The sequence below is a fragment of the Scatophagus argus genome, chromosome 14 (genome assembly GCF_020382885.2).
Source record: "Scatophagus argus isolate fScaArg1 chromosome 14, fScaArg1.pri, whole genome shotgun sequence".
NCBI classification, from domain to species: Eukaryota; Metazoa; Chordata; class Actinopteri; family Scatophagidae; genus Scatophagus; species Scatophagus argus.
This window is the reverse complement of record NC_058506.1, coordinates 22,643,182-22,662,244: the sequence shown is the minus strand read 5'-3', so window position 1 is coordinate 22,662,244 and position 19,063 is coordinate 22,643,182. Positions and strand designations below refer to the sequence as shown.

Below are 19,063 nucleotides of genomic sequence, written 5' to 3'. Positions count from 1 at the left end.
TTACATAAAGTCTTTTTCAGAACAAATACGTTTTGTGTGTGATTATTTGGACAAATCAGACTCTACGATGCTGCCTGAAACTACTGTACTACTACTTTGGTTCCAGACAGATATACACGGTTCCTGGACAACCGAGGCTCAGGTTTACACACCATTCAGATTTTTCCACAGTTTCAAAGTCAAACAGAAGTCGTTTTTTGTGTTCAAGCTCCTGACTGGCTTTGTGCTCGCTGCAGTGAATGAATCCATTTGGCCTGCAGGCTGCATTCATTAAAGTTTGTTTCAAGGTGAGCCAGATTCAAAAGCAATCTGTTAGTCCGAGCTCCTCCTACAGGAAGACCTGGGATGCAGTATCTGAATTAGACAGCTCAAAGTGTGTGAGTTTGGATTTCACATTCATGTCAAGTTTATAAGTTTGACTTTTGTTTTGGAAGTGACTCAATAAAAACACACTGACTTCCATAAATATGAAAATAAGATCCAGGTCATACACACATCGCGAGTCTTTACAGCACTGAACATGAGAAAACACCTTCAGGTGGTCCTGGTCCTGGTCCTGGTCTGGTCGTTTAGTCCACATCAGAGTCCAGCCAACCGAATCAGACCAACAGGTCAGGTGTGAGAGCTCCTCCCAGTGTCAGCTCGTATTGTTAAAGTTTGGCTCCATAACTGGTTTCTGTTGGCTGGTTCAGTCCAGCTTTGGCCCCCAGCCTGTCTGAGAGGCTCTTACTTTTATTTCCAGGTGGACCTAAAGAACTGGCTGACAGCAGCATCCCATCCCATCTCAATTAACCTTCACACGCCTTCAAGTTCACTCAACAAAAGCTGTTTGAAAAGAGAGCAAAGAAAAGAAAAACCAGCTGGGGAGTCTGAAGAAGCTTTGCTGATCCCTCTTAGCCTGCATCCTGTTCACCAGAGACTGAGTTTAAAATACTGCAGTTGGTTTATGAAGCACCAGATGGTGTTCTGATCCAACCTCTCAGCTGGTCTGGGATCAGGTCTGTTTGGCTGGAGAAACAACATTCAGTTGTTATGAAATCCCATTAAAAGCAGAATCAAGACGGTCGAGTCCCGGCTCTGACTCTTTGGCTTCATCGCCGCCGTGTGTCCGTCAGCCAATTTATTTCCTGCTAATCCGTTAATCTCCTCTTAATGTTCTCACTTCACTCTTCAAACTTTGTCATTTATTATTTATTAATGCGACCGCGAGAGGCAGCTGCTCACGCTCAGTGCGGCTCACACAGGGGAGGTGAATGACCCCCTCTGAGCATTCAGAGCTTGTACCTGCTGAAGCCAGGTGACACCTGGGGGTGACAGCTGTGACAGCTGCCGAGCCAGAGTCCGCAGTCTCAGACCGGCTCATTTCAGTGTCCTCTGCGTCATCGTGTTGCCGTCTTTCTGGTGCCAACAGCAGATATTTTGACCAACATGTCGGGAGCTTGTGATGACAAAACAACCTGAACCAAGAGGTTTTAGTAGCTAAACCTAACCAGACCTTTGGCCCTGCGTTGTCACAACATCAAACTGAAAACTGATCCCTGAAGATAAATGCACAGACTTCCAACGGTGCCCACATTTATTCAGGTGAGTGGGTTACCAGCTCTGAGAAACTCGTTTGTGTAACTTCCCTAAACAGACAATCTGGGATCCAGATCCTGGTCCTGGTTCCTGGTCAGCTGTTTGCAGCTGTCTGCAGCTGTTTGCAGCTGCTCGCAGGTGAGCACACCGGGGCTCAAACCTCTTGCTCGGCTCTTTCATTCAGTCTTTCCACTTTTCGTCTGAACTACTGGGTGTCTTCTGGGAACGACTGAAACGTTCCCCACCTGGTCCCTGTGGTGGGCTGACGAGGTCTGACTCTGTGGACACGGTTGAACCTGAACACATCGGCAGGTGGTGTGTGAGGGTGAGGGGTGAAGCGTGTGTGTGTCAGTTGACACCTGATGTGTCTGAGGTACAAGCAGTTTTTGTTTCCTGTTACAAAGGAGTCACACAAGTGGTTGTACCTGCCCTTTAATTATTAACTCACACAAGCAGCTCGCTGATGTATTTTTAAAAGCTCTGCTGTTGGATACAAACATCCGTCAGACTGACAGCCAACACAGGAGTCTCTGGGACGAGCTCGGGAACCTGTTTGGAGATCCGAGGTCCTCACAGGACAGCCGGGCTCCAGGCACATGAGGATCTGATAGAATCTGATGCTCTGCTGGAGCTTAAAGCTGCCAGCAGGACAGGAAGGAGCTCAGATGAGCTCCAACATGCTGACAGGCACGTGAGTGCAGCTCTGAGTACTTTTACTGTCATGGTTACATGCTTTAAGGCTCTGGATGCAGGCTGGCTTGCTTGTCGTGGAGTGTTTTCACTGCGTAGGACTTGTACTCGAGTAAAGGATCCGAGTACCTCAGCCCGTGTGGCACTAATGACCCCTCATACATGAGAGACCACCGCACCGCAGCAGCAGCCTGTCTGTCCGCCTGTCTGTCCGCCTGTCTCTCTCTCAGAGTGTTTTAGCTCCTCTCGGCGGTCGGTTGCTGCTCAGCTGTCACCGCCGTCTTGTTATCGATCGTTATTTATCGGATCAATAAGATCGCAGCGGGATGAAGCTTCTGTGCAGCGGGTCGATCGCGACCCTCCTGCTTCTCTTCTACCTTCCAGGTGAGCACGTTTTCACATGTGCTTCTGGTCCCGGCTGAGTCAAACCGGCTCACTTTGTGGCGATGCCGTCTCAGCCTCCAGAGAGAGTTTGAACTTTTCATCTCATGCATCTTCATCGTTTATTTTCCTGTTTTCATTCTAAGCTGTCTTCTTGTGTTTCATGGTAACAGACGTTTTTAGCCGTAATATTCATCGGGGTTGCACGTGACTGCTGTTTTCAAACTGATTCATCTGTCGATTATTATTCATTCATTTCCTGTTTGGTCGTTTGGCTCCTGCAGTCCGGGACGCCTTCTTGTCTTGTCTGACCAGCAACCATCAGAGAAAATAAGAGTTTGGACGCTGGAGCCACAGAACATTTGGTACCGACTTCATCAGTCATCACAGTAGTTTGTGTTGCTCTGTGGGACAACAAATCGATGAATCCAAACTTCCTAAATGTGAGCTGGCAGCTTTTATCAGTGACCTCCAGGTGCTGGTCTCTGCTGTGTTTGAGGAGCAGTGAGGTGGACGGGGGCGTTCAGGACTCGTGTGTCTCTGTGATAAGGACGGGGGGCTGGCAGCCAACAGTTTACAGCCTGAGCTGAGGTCAGGACGAGGAGCAGACCTGAACCGAAGCAGACTCATCTGTAAAGTTAACGTCCAGGGATTTCACTGTTGCAAGAGCAACAAAATCTCATGTCAGAGTGAACGTAAATAAAACGTCCAGACGCCAAGAGGGAAAACTCGAGGCTCTTTTGCACGGAAATAAACTCAGTGAGAAAATGAGCACAAACGTCCAGCACAGGCGTCAGACCTGCAGGTCAGACGACCAGGAGGACGGTGCAGGTCCAGAGTCCAGTCCGGCCTCACTGCTGTGCTTCATGGCCTGTTGGAATAACACGCCAGCACCTGAAGTCGCTGTGCGTGTTAACACGACGCATTTCGTGCTCCTCGCGCAGTCGAACATCCGCATCAGGAGCGTCTGGTGTCATTCAGGCGCGAACGTCACAGAGTGGACATGTGACGGGGTCGGCCGGGTCAAACAGCACACCAGGCTTCATGTCTGCTGCGAGATGCTGACGGACTTATTTCAATCCGAACCAAACCAAAGTGCGACTGTGGGTCACGTGACTCCAGGAAGTTTGTTTGTGAGGGTGGAGGAGAGCGCGGATTAAAGCTGCCAATCACACACTCAGTCCAGATAAGAGGAGGAGTGACCTCCAGAGGTCACACAGCAGAGATAATCCACACACACACACACACACACACACACACACACACACAGATCAGATTTCCCATCCTGGCCAAGAAGAAAAAAGCATCATGTTGGTCAGAGCAGCACTCCAGTCCAGCATGTGTCCCAGCAAGGTCCACTTGGAGACAGGAGCGTTGAATATGTGTTGCAGTGTGTGTGTGTGTGTGTGTGTGTGTTCCTGCCTGCCTACACTGGACCACTGATCACTGGACCTGCAGGTGGATCACTGGACCTGCAGGTGGATCAGCAGACCCGCAGGTGGATCAGCAGACCCGCAGGTGCATCACTGGACCTGCAGGTGGATCACTGTGTGATCTCACAGCTGTAGTGGATGGGACAGTCCAGCCATGTAACTGGATCAGTGTTTGACCCTTTCTTTGTCCACGTCAGCCTGCGAGATCACATCAGCTGTCGTTGTTTAACGCTGGCTCACAGTCAGGGTGGCGGTTCGACCCCGAGGATTTGGACACCTAATGAGGGAAATCTGACAGCATGGTGTGCACCCATGTGACAAGGTGCACAGAACACCTTACTGAGGCGTCTTGTGTTGGGTTTGACTTCCATCTGTCACCAGTCCGTGTATACAGTGTCAGACTCAGCGTGATGCAGCTGGACCACATCAGATCCACTGAGCAGACTCAAACAGCAGTGAACACACCTCCCAACAGGTACTGCATGTGTGTGTGTGTCACAGAATGACGTTTCTTCTTCCTCTGTGACTCCCACACTCTCCATCCGGCTGCCACTGATACGAGCCAGAGCACCAACTGTGGATTCATTCGCCACTGAAAGTAGTCCACAGCAAATTCCTCCTGTTTGTTTGCATCCCCTGTAGGAGCCAATGAGCTCGGAGCTGAGAGCCGCAGACAGGAAGTCACTAAGATGTAGTTGGTGTTCATTTTAAAAAGCAGAATAATGGCAGAATTCTGTGCAGTGTGTATGTTGCATGTTGTCAGGTCCACCACAGGGGGACAGGACAGACAGGACTCCTGGACCGTCTCTGCGTCTCATAATGAGACATCCTGTTTATTATGTCTGTCTGACACACTTGAGCTTCACTTCCACATTTCCATTTTTGTACAAACAATGTTAACATTCAAACCCTCCACTGCTGTGTGTGTGTGTGTGTGTGTGTGTGTGTGTGTGTGTGTGTGTGTGTGTCCACGGTCATGTTGGAGTTTAATGTGCTATTTTTCTGTTATCTGAAGGTCATTGAACTGACCACCTCGTGCTTTTCCTTTTTTGTGCAAAGCATTTTGTTATGTTGTTAAACCTCTCTGCATGTGTGTGTGTGTGTGTGTGTGTGTGTGTGTGTGTGTGTGTGGTTAGGACTGTTTTCTTTCTCTCTTTAATGTCTTCTCTGTCCTTGTTGTTCCTGTTGCTGCAGGTGGGATCACTGATGAATCAATCATTATTCAAAATATGCAATCACTTGAAGAATAAGAAAATAAAAACACAAAAATGTCAGACAAACGTGTCCAACGTTTCCTGACTTGTGTTTCAAATCTCAAATGAATTCAGTTCAGTTGATTCCTAAACTCATTTTCAGTGTCAGCCTCTTAATTTGCATTTAGGACAACATCGATGCCATCGGAGCTGAGAAAATCCAGTCAGGAAAGCTCCGCCGTGGCTAACTTCCTGTCCCTTTTTGTTTTGCTTTTCTTTGCTAAACGCAGCTTTTAAACGTGTTTTTCTAAAGTCATCACAAACCGAGTTAAGACACGATTTGAGATGGGGACCCTGAGGCCGACTCGTTGTGTCGTCCTGGAGCGTCACACTGTGTTCACTTTTCAACAGTGATTTCCAGGAAAGAAGTGAAACACTTTGAACAGGTGATCAGCAAAAGGCCTCACCAAGACCTTCTGGTTTCATCATCAGGGTTTTATTATAACTCTTATCTCCTGTATCCCCGTGCAGCAGGTGGAGGGTCAGAGGTGACAGCTTCAGGCCTTCCTGGACGTTTCTCTGGCAGCTGAAGCCCACTGAGCTGACGGTCGAGTCTTTGTTGCTAACTGGGTTCTAAAGCGTTTACACGAGTCGAGCGTCGGCTCTTTCTTTACTTATATGGTTGGACTAAACGTGTGGTTTGATCTGCTCTGAGCTGCGGCTCGTTTATCTGATATGGACTCAGGAGTGCATAACATACGGTCCTGCTCTGCAGATCTCATCTAGTTAGGAGGTTTTGGTGGGTCAGTTTCCAGCGTTCCTCCGAGCTGAGATAACACACACACACACACACACACACACACACACACACACACACACACACACACTGTGGGATTGTGAAGTGTGACAGCTGAACTGAATTCTTTTATCTTGTAGGTGCATGAAGCTCTTCCTCCACGACTTAACATCCAAACTTCAGTTCAGATTCAGACAAACTTATATAAGTCACACTGAAATCAAGTTCAGACCTGAATACAGACTAAAAGTAAAACTGAATTAAACTATTGATGATGCACGTAGTGGTAATGACATAGAAATGTGAAAATAAAAGAGGAAAAGATTTAAATATACCTTCATAGATACAGCAGTGGCACATCATCATCATCACCATCAGCTGTGACAGGATTTGAAGGATTTATCTGCTGCAGTTCTGCAGACTCTGATTAAAACCTGACGTGATCACCAGGTTAATTGAGCTGGGAAATGTGGTTTGTGTGTGTGTGTTTGCGTGTGTGTGTGTGTTCAGAGTGTTTCTATGAGATGGACTGACTGCTGGCAGACATTTCACGATTAAAGACTGCATACACACTTCACATATCAGACTAACATTCACGTTTGGGAAGTCAAAATGGGCCAAACGTGTCATCTGTGAGGAAGATGTTTAAAGATGACTTAAGTGAATAAAAGGAAATTAAAGTATTATTAAGAAAGCGAGTAAAATGATTTGGTAAAGACGAAAGATTAAAACACAGGGCCATTGCAAGAGTCTCACCTGTAGTGGAGCTAACGATGTCAAGGCTGTTCTGACGAGAAGGTCATCAAATCCGACGTGTTAGTCCTCTGAGGAGCAGGAACATCAGGACGTCCAACAGGAAACTGACATGTCCAACACCAAATCACACCAAATCACAGCATGGATTTTCTGCGGTGTTTCCTGAGGACTTGGTGCCTTAATGTGTTGTTTTTAAATGGCGTTTGAACCAAATCAACCCCAAAACTGCTGCAACATGGGACATAATTGAGCATGTGAATGGCCACCATACTCTTCCATCATAATTTTAAAGCCCTCACACACTCTAAACTTTTAAAGTTTTAGTATGTGCATAACAGAAACACAGTATTAATTATAGATTTAAGAAAAATAAATTTGACACACTACAAAATTGTGAGATCTCTCAGGGCTAAATAAGCAGACTTCCTGTCTCTGTTTCTCTGCTCCTCAGTTTACTTGGCGGCTCACGGTCGCTATGCTCAGAAGCTGATGAATGACTTGTTCTCCAACTACACCAACGCTTTGCGACCTGTGGAGGACACTGACCACATCATCAACGTCACACTGCAGATCACCCTCTCCCAGATCATCGACATGGTAACCATAAACACATCCTCATGTTCATGCTGTGTGTGTTCATGTCTGCGCTGATGTGTTTGTGCCCTCTCACCAGGATGAGCGCAACCAGATCCTGACCACCTACCTGTGGGTCCGGCAGGTGTGGATGGACGCCTACCTCACCTGGAAGAAGGAGGACTATGATGGCCTCGACACCATCCGCATACCGAGCAGCTACGTGTGGAGACCAGATATCGTCCTGTATAACAGGTAGGCTGGGCAGGAAATCTCCCTCCTCTTCCTCTTTCCTCTCCCTGCCTTCACACGACTTCCTCCACCTTCCCCACAGCGCAGACGATGAGTTCTCCAGCTCAATGGAGACCAACGTGGTTGTTCGTAACGACGGTCAGGTCATGTGGGACCAGCCAGCCATCACCAAAAGCTCCTGCTCCGTGGACGTGGCCTTCTTCCCCTTTGATGAGCAGGAGTGCCATCTGACCTTCGGCTCCTGGACTCACAACGGCAACCAGATGGACTTGTTCAATGCCTTGGACAGCGCTGACCTTTCTGACTTTGTCCCCAATGTGGAGTGGGAGGTGAGTGGTTACCTTGTGTCCACAAAAAGGCCCCACTGCTGAACTGAGCCCTTCGACAAAATGAACTTCTCTGTCTGACAGGTTCTGGGCATGCCAGCCAAGAAGAACGTCATCTTGTATGGATGCTGTTCAGATCCGTACCCAGACATCACGTTCACCCTGCTTCTAAAGAGACGTGCCTCCTTCTACATCTTCAACCTCCTCATCCCCTGCATGATGATCTCCTTTCTGGCTCCTCTGGGATTCTACCTGCCGGCTGACTCAGGTGAAAAAGTCTCTCTGGGTGTCACAGTGCTGCTGGCCCTCACCGTGTTTCAGTTGCTGGTGGCGGAGAGCATGCCGCCCTCCGAGAGCGTCCCACTCATAGGTGAGAAGACAAATACCTGATGTTTAACTCTTGTTCAGGTTGTACATCTGTTCAGAAAACACTGATATAGAAAACAAAGTAGTTCCGTTTAATCAAAGGGATCAAATATGGTCACATTATTTGAAGGCTGAAACATGGAGATCATCATTATGAGCCTGGGTTCTCCTTCAGAGCTGTCCGATTCACGAGAAGCTTTGACACTAGCAACGACGCAGCCAGTCAGCTCCTCTCATTGATGGCTCAGTTCACATGGAAAAGGATTTAATTCCAGGACTGTCAGTTTCCCAGACTTTTTGAGTGAGAAGCTGACTGAAGGTGGCTGCGTCTCTGACAGCATCATACACACCTGACAACAATGTCAGTATCACAGCTTGTGAACTGAAACATACAACCTCTCATACGTGCATTCTGAAGGTCAAATAACATTTGAATTCCTTTTTAAACAGGAAAGTACTACATTGCTACCATGACGATGGTGACTGCATCTACAGCGCTCACCATCTTCATCATGAACATCCACCACTGCGGTCCCGAGGCTCGTCCCGTCCCACCGTGGGCCGAGCGCTTCATCCTCAACTACCTCGCCCGCATCTGCTTTGTCTATGAGGTTGGTGAGAACTGCCTTGGCGGGACCTCGTCCACGAAACAACCTCTGTCACAGGAGGAGTCTGAAGCCCCGTCAGCCAATGGCAGCAACACCAGAGGAGCAAACTGGGATGTGAATGGACAGGCGTGGGGAGGGAGAGCGGAGGAGGATGGGGAGTCTCTGAAGCTGGGCCGCGATTCGGACTGGACGGAGGATCTGTTCGTGACCATCAACCACTCCGAGGAGGAAGGAGCTGCTGGAGGACATAAAGTGGAGTCAAACAGAGCCTGTGGAGGAGGAGAAGAGCATGCTGAGGAGAAGAAAGGCGTAGGAGGTGAAGAGGGAGGCAGAGCCAGACAGAACATGACGGAGATCCTGGTGAAAACGCAGTGTGTGTGTCAGCACCAGGGACTGCGCAGGAACATTGACTACATTGCCAGCTCGTACCAGGAGCAGCGAGCCGCCCAGCTGCGCATCGGGGAGTGGAGGAAGGTCGCCAAGGTCATGGATCGCTTCTTCATGTGGCTCTTCTTCATCATGGTCTTCTTCATGAGCATCCTCATCCTGGGAAAAGCCATCTGATGGAGATCACATAGCAGGGTGAATGAGGTGGTTTAACTTGTTAAGTCCGAAATCTAAAGTCATTCTGTTGAACCAAGTGAACAATAACAGTTCTGTTCGAGTAACTATTTGAACATCACCGTTCGAGCAGTTCTGTTCAAGTGGTTACTCCACCATGTTTTGTACAGCATATCCTACTTTGTGTTATCTTTGCAAACAATGAGTTCCACCTGAATTTATAGTAGAGTAGATGAGTAGGAAACACTCTCCCAATATCTTCCCAACATTCAGACTGGGACTCACATTCACCTCCACCTGAACAATGTCTGAGTGCCGCTTGAATGGAGACGTGCCAACATGTGGAATTTCAATGCGCGCCATAGCTTCATGCAAGAAAAGCTGCAAAAGAAGATGAGATAAAAGATAAAAGTAAGATTTCAGAGGCTCTTAGAGGGTCTCTGTCGTCTGTTTTGTTTCTGATGTCTGAACATGAACATGAAATGAACTCACAAACCACACATTTTTATTTCAAGTGCACAACTTCACTCAAATTTGTGTGAAATGCATATTTTTCTGTCACACATGAATCTAACACAAAGTCTCACATGAACACACAAACACTCACACACACACACACACACCTGTCATTGTAACTCTGAATGTTTGCCACATTTTTAAATACATTTTGAGTGTTTTATTGTTTTATTTTGTTTTGTTTTTTGTGACGACTGTACAAAAATGAAGTCAGAATAACCCAGATATGGGTGCTGCCATCTTGTTCTGGTGATGTCATTTGGAGCCAGAGTCTGAGCAGTAGTGATCAGCAGGTGGAACTGAACCCATCTGAGCCAATCAGGAACAGCATTTAGCTCTCAGTCATGACATTTCAACTCCTCTTTATAACATCAAATAATTAATTGCTCATGTCCCATGTGCTAACATGGAGAGGTTTAAAGCTGTACTGGAGTCAGCCACCAGGGGGCGAAACGGATGATTGGGCTTCACTTTGTGAGCTCTCATGTTGACCAGATTTATGTACAGTCAGTTTATCTGCATTCATGAAACTTAGACAGAATATGTTGTCTGTTTAGAAAAGAGTAAACAATTTTGTTTGTTTTGAAACTGTAAAATATGCCGATCAGAACTTGCGATCTTGATGATCAAATTCAAGAGATATTGAAGCGAAACACACTTATTAACCTAAACAAACCAACGCACTTTCCGATCATCTGCAGTGTTTGTAGTCTTAAAGGGACAGTTCACCTCAAAATCATCACCATAATTTCCTTATGCGCTGTGATAAGAAAAGAAAGTAAATGAAAGTGTTCACAGTAAGATCTGTGGATTATCTTGACATACTGCGTCATGATTTCGGGAAAGAGACGTTGCTGTTTCTCCTTCTCACCACACGTCATGGTCCATCTAGCTCCATTACATTCAAGAGAAGGCAGACATCTCTGCAGTTGATGTGTCTAAAAATGTGCTACTCCTATCTAGAAGGATAAACAGCACTGCAGGTGAACTGTCCCTTTAAAGTATGCAAAAACCAGAATCACAGTAACTACTTGTTATATATCCTGTCTGTGTGGTGTTGAACATTTGTTGGAGAACATGTTGACGAAACACTGTCAATGACATGAAGTACACTAAAGTTTTCTTATTAAAACAACTTTGTTTACTGAGGTTCACTGAAGGTTTTGCAGAGACAAACGCACAAATGTCACTAATCTACCTAATTAATATTATTTTATTTGGAGAGAAGTGAGAAATCGAGAAGCAACACAGGACTTTTTGGGGGTTTTGATAGGTGAGGAATATCATACAATCGTACATAATTTTGTGAATTATATCACACTGTCAGAATATTGCTAACTGATGCATGCTTTCATTAAAAAATGATGCAGAGGGCGAACAAACAGAAAGAAAAACATACAGTATGTCTGACAGTTAGACTGCAGTCTGGTTGGTCTGCAGCAGAGGGCGCTGCTGCTGCTGCTGCTGCTGCTGCTGCTGCTGCTGCTGTCATTTTTATGAACCAGCTTCATTTGTATGTAGATTACTACTTTACTCCAAACTTGAAGGAGTGAGTGAATGTGAATTCTCTCCACCTTCATTAATCAGAGTGTTAGGTCTTATGACTTGGCCCACCTGATCTATGGATTAACCACAGTTACCATCAATATGTGAACTGACTGGTGATCCACACATCAACAGTTCACAGTGTTTTGTGTAAGTAACAATAAATAAGAATGCAATGTATTGTAGTTAAGTGGAAGCGAGTTACTCGATCGATTGTTTTAATCCTAGTCACGTGTTGTATAAAACAAAAATAAAAACATATCCACAGTCTGTGAACAGTGTTGGGCAAACTGCTTTACTGGGGAGGGCAATGCATTAACGGGTGAGAATATTTTTTTGTGTGTTATTGTCACTCCACTAAAAATCATACAAGTGCAAGTGACATTAAATGATGGAAGATCATGCATGAAGTCAGTAATGAGCACAAACACCAAAGCAGCTTCTTTCAGTGTATGTCAGGGTGCCAGTAAATGTAATCAGAATTCTTTAACCAGAGGTAAGAAGGTAACTGTGCTCTTGAACATCAGAGTTTTGTAAAACTTAGTAGTAGTGTAGTGAACAGTTAACCAAAGTTGCAAAAACTATAAACTGTTACTTGGTGAAAGCTCAGGGGACTACACTGCCCCCTGGTGGTTCACTAGTTTCATCACTGTGTGTTCCAGTTGCCACAGCAGACAGTAATGAGGGTTAATGTTTCTGATCATTAATGAGGTCCACTGTGAGCTGCTCGCTAACAAAACACTTATTAACAGTTCCTGATGGTAATTAGCCCTCTGGGAACAAAGAGGACCACTAATAGATGTTTTTCAGGTAATGAAAGCTCCTGGGATGTACAGGGACTCACATCGCTCTTAGTGCATAACAAACTGCTGGCTCCTGATTTTCAACTTAGCAAAACTTAACTACTGGCCAGATTCTGACTAAGTTGCTTTGGACATCTACAGAACAGTTAAGGTGAACTCTGACCTTTCCTCTGGTGCCACCATTTGCCATTTCAACATCAGACATACAGTTTCATTTAACAGACACACTCTCATGAAACTTCAGTGAGCACAAACAACTTTTGGATGTTCGTAACTGACTGACTTTTCCTCTATAAAGCACATCATGGCCTTTTAGTCCCGCTACTTTTGGTCAGAGGCTGAGATTCCTGGTTCAGCCTCAGCCCCATGAAGGGTGTGACAAAGCATCTGTATTTGACCAACTGGGAATGATAATGATTTTATAAAGAAATGGTTAAGTGGCCAGCAAAGAGCAATGACCTCAACCCCACAGCACATAAAGCACTTTTGGGATGAGCTAGAATCCAGAAAACACACATCTGCCGGTTCAGATAAGATGTACAGAGGAAGAGCAGTGTGAAGATAAAGGGAGAGGACCAGTCTGTAGGCTGGAGTCTCTTTAGAGGGAGAGAGAGCTCCCTGTCCATCGTCCCCTGAACGCCTCACTGCAGCTTTTAATTCTATTAACCTGCTGGTCAAAGAGACACCTGGGAGCCTCGAGGTGCACACAGTGCATGCACACACACACACACACACACACAGTCGTGTTTCCATCACTTCTGAGGACATTACACAGACTTACATTCATTTCCTGGAGGCTTAACCACCACTTAACCATAACAGTAAACATTACTTGCCTCATCCTAATCTTACTTCAACCTAACCCTAACCTCAGCCTAACCTTGAGGCAGCTTTTCACCCTAATATTTAATGAGTAACTGATCCCTTAAACCACTTTTTTTCTGCTGAAAATCAATTTAAATATCAATTTGATTTCAGACGATATTTAGTAGTGTTACTGAGGTCCAAATCTTGACATTTTAGTGCGAACTATTTGAATTTTACCTTTTTCTGTTATAAATATGGTCTGTCTTTGTGTGTTGGCCCTGCGATTGACTGGCGACCAGTCCAGGGTGAACCCCGCCTCTCGCCCGTAGTCAGCTGGGATAGGCTCCAGCTCCCCCGCGACCCTGACGGATAAGCGGTATAGAAAATGGATGGATGGATGTTATAAATATGCGTGGCACTGTCCCCTACTGGTTGAAACGGGCTATTGCTACTGTCGTGAGTGTGTGACTGTCGTGAGTCTTTTGTGAGTGGCTGATCTGAAGGTGGTTTGAATCCCGGTCTGGGCCCTTCTATGTGGAGTTTGCATGTTCTCCCTGTGCCTGCGTGGGTTTTCTCCGGGTTCTCCGGCTTCCTCCCACAATACCAAAAACATGCACATTAGGTTAATTGGCTGCTCTACATTGCCCCCTAGGTGTGAGTGTGAGAGTGTGTGGTTGTTTGTCTTTGTGTGTTGGCCCTGCGATTGACTGGCGACCAGTCCAGGGTGAACCCCGCCTTTTGTCCATAGTCAGCTGGGATAGGCTCCAGCTCCCCCACGGATAAGCGGTATAGAAAATGGATGGATGGATGGATGGATGGATGGATGGATGATCTGAAGGCAGGTGAGGTTTTGGAGGCAACCTGTCTCCACCACTGTGTCACCTGTTGCTTTCATGACTGTAAAAACACCATCAGATTGTGCAGCTTTTGTCCATGACACAAGTTGATACTTTCATGTTTTACAAGCAATTTGCAAATTTCATGGATAGTGGAAGTCCAGTCAAGATTCTGAGGCTTAGTTACTCTTTAATGGTAAACAGATTTTTGTCCCCATAACTACAGGAATACGCATCCACACACACACACACACGCACACTAAGGTGGTAAGACTGAACATCCTGAGTAACAGAGATTAAATCATTCTGTGCGGTTATCATGTTATATGTTATATGTTTAAAATCAAACTCTCTGTGGTGGAAATAAAGTCAAATTCTCAGGACGTTATTACGTTAAAATCACAGCCAAACATCTCAGTGCCAATCTGGGACATGAGCTGCATTACTGAGGTAGCTGAAGATGATGATGATGATGGTAATGCTGACTGTGGGTAGGAATGAGTGTGACAGATGGCGCAGAGCACAAAGGCAGGTTATTAAAGGCAAACACACTCTCTCAAGGACAAGTCAGAGCATCGACGCTCTGATGAGACGGAACAGGACGCTTTAGGAACCTTCGCAGTGTTGTGGTCATTAGACATACGCTGACTTCTCTCCTTTTTATGTATTTGATGGTAAACTGAATTGCTGTGAGACCTTTGCCAGTCCTGCTGCAGGTACCACTGTGTGATCTATTTCATTTAAGATTTAAGAAAGACAAAAGTCAGCTCTGACTCAAACATATTGAAATGTGGTTAGAATTCTAAACCTCTTATCCTGACGCCTGAAAAGGCGCCTTTCAGAGAAAACTGATTTATTTGTCTTTCACAGAACTTTGGATGGAGAACATAACAATGGTGAGTCCTCTCAAACAGCCTGTAGTGTTTGAGCTCGAGGGCTTCTACGTACCACCAGGCTACGGCTCTTTGCTGTTCATCCTGGCTCTGTTTGACTACATGGTCACGCTGCTGGGGAATGGCGTAGTGGCGGCCGTCATTATCGCAGACAAGAACCTTCACAGACCCATGTTTGTAATGGTTTGTAACCTGATAGCCTGTGATCTGCTGGGGGCCACAGCGGTGCTGCCTCGCCTCATGATGCACTTCCTGACGGGGCAGAAGAAGATCGCCTATGTCACGGCCGTCGCCCAGGCCTTCTCTGTGCACACGTACGGCGCCGCAGTGCAGACTGTTCTGGGTGTGATGGCCTATGACAGGTATCGAAACACACCAGCACATCAAGACGATTCGTCCCACAGTCAAGCTACTCTTCCACTGTTATGCAGCAGTGGTAGAAAGTGACTGTTACTGTTTCAACCGTTCAACAGTTTACTGGCATCGATCAGCTGGATCGAATGTCTTTTAAAGTTTAAAGTAAAACCATGCTGAAAAGTCCGGTCATCCTTTATTTCCCAGGCCTTTAATTTGTCAGTTTGTAAATCAACGTAAAATTTTTCAAGAGAAGTGCTCTTCTTTATACACAATTTGTGTCGCAGTCATAAGTGTTATCATGTAGCACCATCCACCTTGTTTGTTGTCGTGCTAGCTCAACGTGTAATGGGACTGATGTGTTTGTATGAGCGCACAGTCAAAATAAGAAAAGCTCAGAAGCAAATACAAACAGCTCCACATGCTGACATCCCGTGACAACGAATCTTTAACGGGAAAACTCAGGATGGTTTTGATGTTATTACTTCCCTCTGCAGGTACATTGCTGTGTGCAAACCGCTCAAGTATCCCACCATCATGACCTCCGCCCGGCTGCACTCCTGCTGCGCTCTGGCCTGGTTCGCTGCTCTACTGTGTATTGTTGTGCTCTTCGCGTTTCACATCAATGTCCCTCTGTGTGGCAACACCATCAAACACGTCTACTGCAGCAACCGTGTCATCCTGAACCTGGCCTGCAGTCCCACCCCCATCAATGATATCTATGGTAAGTATGTTGTGGAGGTGAACTGGTCATTACATTCATTTAGTTCTATAAAGGAACATCGTTTTTACTGCAGCTTTTCCTTTTCTTACAAGTGAATGATCGACAACTACTTCGCAGTACTACCTACAGCGTTTTATCAAGAACTTATTCAGTTTGTATTCTGAGAATACACGTGTATGTTGTATCTGCAGACACAAGACAGTCAGATTTATTCAATAAAATGCCTTTTAGCCTTTTTAATTTGAATCGTTCAGATAATCCTGTTGGAGGCAAAGCGAAGTGAAAAGATGGTAGAATGAGGAGGGAGGTTCACAAGATATTGAACTGAAAGGATGATTCAGTGTTTTTTATTTTGTATGTTTTTCTAGGCCTGTCCATGACCTGGTGTTTGAGTACGAGCGTCTTCCTGATCATTGCTTTGTCCTACTTTAGAATCCTGCATGCTTCAGTTAAACAGGGCAGAGGTGGCAGCATCATCCACAGCAAGGCTTTCAGGACGTGTGCATGTCACCTTGTTGTGTATGTTGTGTACGAAGTGTCTTCACTGGTCATAATCTTGTATCACAGGTTCCCCTCAGTCTCCCAAAATATAAAGAAATTGTTCAGCATCATGTTTATCATCATTCCAACAGCCATCAACCCCATTATCTACGGTCTGGTCAATAAAGAGCTACGCACCAGCATCACCAAGAACTTTAGCATAAAACTCTGTCACAAAAAATGAAAGAGGTTGTTGAGCTTTCTCGATGCTTTGCTAAAGAGCTGTGGCGCATCCCAGAATCAAAGATTATGTTTAAGTTACACACAGTCTAGTTGTCCAATGTGCAAACTATGCAATAATCGCTTTGTGTGTTACTGCGTGTCACCTTCCTTGATTTGTTGGAATGTCTCCTATAGACACTTTCAAATGTAAAATTTAATTTTTAAATTTTATTTATTTTATTAATCCCAAGCTGAGAAATTGCTTCTCTGCATTTAACCCATCACTGATTGAAACGCACACACATGCAACACACAGGAGCAGGGGGCTGCCATGTCAGGCACCTTGTTCAAGGGCACATCAGCCAGCTAATGGGGGGGCATTATTATTATTATTATTATTATTATTATTAATCACTCCACCACACCCACCTAGGGGAAATCGAATCGGAGACCCTCCAGTCACAAGCCGTCTCTCCAACCTCTAGGCAACTGCTGCCCCAGGACATCACACTCTATAGACAAAAGTATTCGGCTATTACACCAATGGGGACTTTAATGACATTGCATTCTAAATATTGTACATAAACAGCTTTGCAGATTTAACAGCTTCCACTCTTCTGGGAAGGCTCTCCACAACATTTTGGAAACATCATTTCAACATCATTTGGAAACAAGCATTTTGTTGGATGGGGTTGAGGTCAGGGCTCTGTGTGGGCCAGTCAAGTTCTTCCACACCAAACTCATCCAACCATGTCTTTATGGAGCTTTGCTTTGTGCACTGGGGCTCAGCCATGCTGGAATAGAAAAGGGCCTTCAACAAACTGTTGCCACAAAGTTGGAAGCATAGCATTGTCCAAAATGTCTTGGTGAGCTGAAGCATTAAGATTTCCCTTCAGTGGAAGTCAGGGGCCGAGAACAAACCCTGAGGCACAGGTCCATGAGGAGGGGTGTCCCAATACTTTTGTCTGTATAGTGAATCTTTGTTTTTATTTCTCAGCCTAATCACTTGCACTTCACTGATGTTTCACAGATTACATAATGAAACCAGAATTTATTTTTTTGTTGCTCAAAGCACTGAAAAAAAATATTGTGTGGGTTTTTTATGATTAACGATGTAAGGTGACCTTGAGTGTCTAGAAAGGCGCCTATAAATAAAATGCCTTATTATTATTATTACTTCTGACAACATGTTTTACTCTACAAATAAAATAATATCCGTTTTTCAAGGTGCAATACAAATAAAGTTCTTATTTTTGTTTCACTCAAATATGGCTGAAATCTGCAATTGTAACACATGTAAAATCAATTAACACCTTCACCTTCATAAGAAAGCTAAATAATTAATTTTGTTATTTTATCATGTATTTGTCAGGGTTAGACAGACTGGCTTGGACCCACAGAGCAGTTCTTTACCATGATCTTGTTAAGGCCCCGATAGTCGATGCAGGTTCGAAGAGTCTTGTCCTTCTTCCCCACAAAGAAGCTCTAGCAGGTGAGGAAGAAGACCTGATGATCCCAGCCCTGAGGGAAGCTCCAATGTAGTCCTCCATGGCCAGACGTTCAGGTCCCGACAGAGAGTACGCCCACGAGGAGGCGAGGTACCTGGGAAAAAGTCTATGGCACAATCATAAGGACGGCGAGGGGGAAGTGAAGTTGTTTTAGCCTTACTGAATACCTGCTTGAGGTCCAGGTAGCAGGGTGGTACAAAGGACAGATCAGGAAACTCATTGAGCTCCACAGGTGTGATGGAAACTCTCTGCAGGGTGGTAACAGAGGAGCCTGCCAGGCACTGCGTCTTACAGTAACCCTCCCTCCATGACAAAACCTTGCCGGAGAAGAAGAAGAATCAGCTTTATTGACAGTATAAAATATATAAAATATATTTTTACACACACACACACTGAATTTGTCTTCTGCATTTGACCCATCCTTAGTTGAACACACACATGCAACACCCGGCAAATTACATGCAGTGAAACACACACAGGAGCAGTGGGCAGCATCAAGCGCCCGGGGAGCATATTGGGGAGTTAAGTGCCTTAATGTGACTGTAACTGTAACTGGCGAAGTGTAGTGAGTAACCAGATACATCACATGGCCGTCTAGAGCTGAGGCAGGCACGGGGGAGTCTAGAGGAACAAAGGAGAGGTTAAGAATCAATGAGAGCAGAGAGACAGAGATTCTGTGGAAAGAATCACCTGCGAGAACTGGGGGAAGATCTGTTCTTACTGAGGGAGGTACAAACCTGCACAGGACCTTGACGGGCAGAACCGCTGCGACGTATAGGGCAACCAGGAAAAGGCCCATCTGAGTGCAGTAGATGCATCAGCCCTCATTGCATCTGCGCAGGCGTTCCTCAGGAGAGAGCTG

At 45.5% G+C, this 19,063-nt stretch overlaps 1 protein-coding gene and 1 long non-coding RNA gene across 3 annotated transcripts; one reads left to right on the top strand and one right to left on the bottom strand.

The window, feature by feature from the left end:
- The first annotated feature begins 1,859 nt into the window (after positions 1 to 1,859).
- On the top strand, positions 1,860 to 11,844 carry LOC124070546 (neuronal acetylcholine receptor subunit alpha-10-like). Of its 2 annotated transcripts, none has more exons than XM_046410535.1 (6): positions 1,860 to 2,269; positions 7,279 to 7,424; positions 7,501 to 7,655; positions 7,735 to 7,981; positions 8,063 to 8,348; positions 8,795 to 11,844. In XM_046410535.1, exons 2-6 carry the CDS (start codon positions 7,317 to 7,319, stop codon positions 9,514 to 9,516), a joined length of 1,518 nt encoding a protein of 505 aa, XP_046266491.1. In that variant the 5' UTR covers positions 1,860 to 2,269; positions 7,279 to 7,316; the 3' UTR covers positions 9,517 to 11,844. The 2 variants fall into 2 exon arrangements, with proteins under 2 accessions (XP_046266491.1, XP_046266490.1); XM_046410534.1 differs by having other exon boundaries at positions 1,860 to 2,652.
- On the bottom strand, positions 9,082 to 18,607 carry LOC124070583. Its single transcript, XR_006845209.1, has 5 exons — positions 18,369 to 18,607; positions 18,107 to 18,307; positions 9,799 to 9,894; positions 9,382 to 9,512; positions 9,082 to 9,221 (listed from the first exon to the last, which is right to left on the bottom strand). It is a non-coding gene; the product is annotated as an uncharacterized LOC124070583 (long non-coding RNA).
- Between the last annotated feature and the right edge of the window lie 456 nt (positions 18,608 to 19,063).

Bases quoted from the DNA above. Each gene is read 5' to 3' on its own strand.
- LOC124070546 (XM_046410534.1), top strand. From the start codon at position 2,595: ATGAAGCTTCTGTGCAGCGGGTCGATCGCGACCCTCCTGCTTCTCTTC. The intron at 7,425-7,500 runs GTAACCATAAAC...CCCTCTCACCAG, and splicing joins TCTCCCAGATCATCGACATG to GATGAGCGCAACCAGATCCT. The intron at 8,349-8,794 runs GTGAGAAGACAA...CTTTTTAAACAG, and splicing joins CGAGAGCGTCCCACTCATAG to GAAAGTACTACATTGCTACC.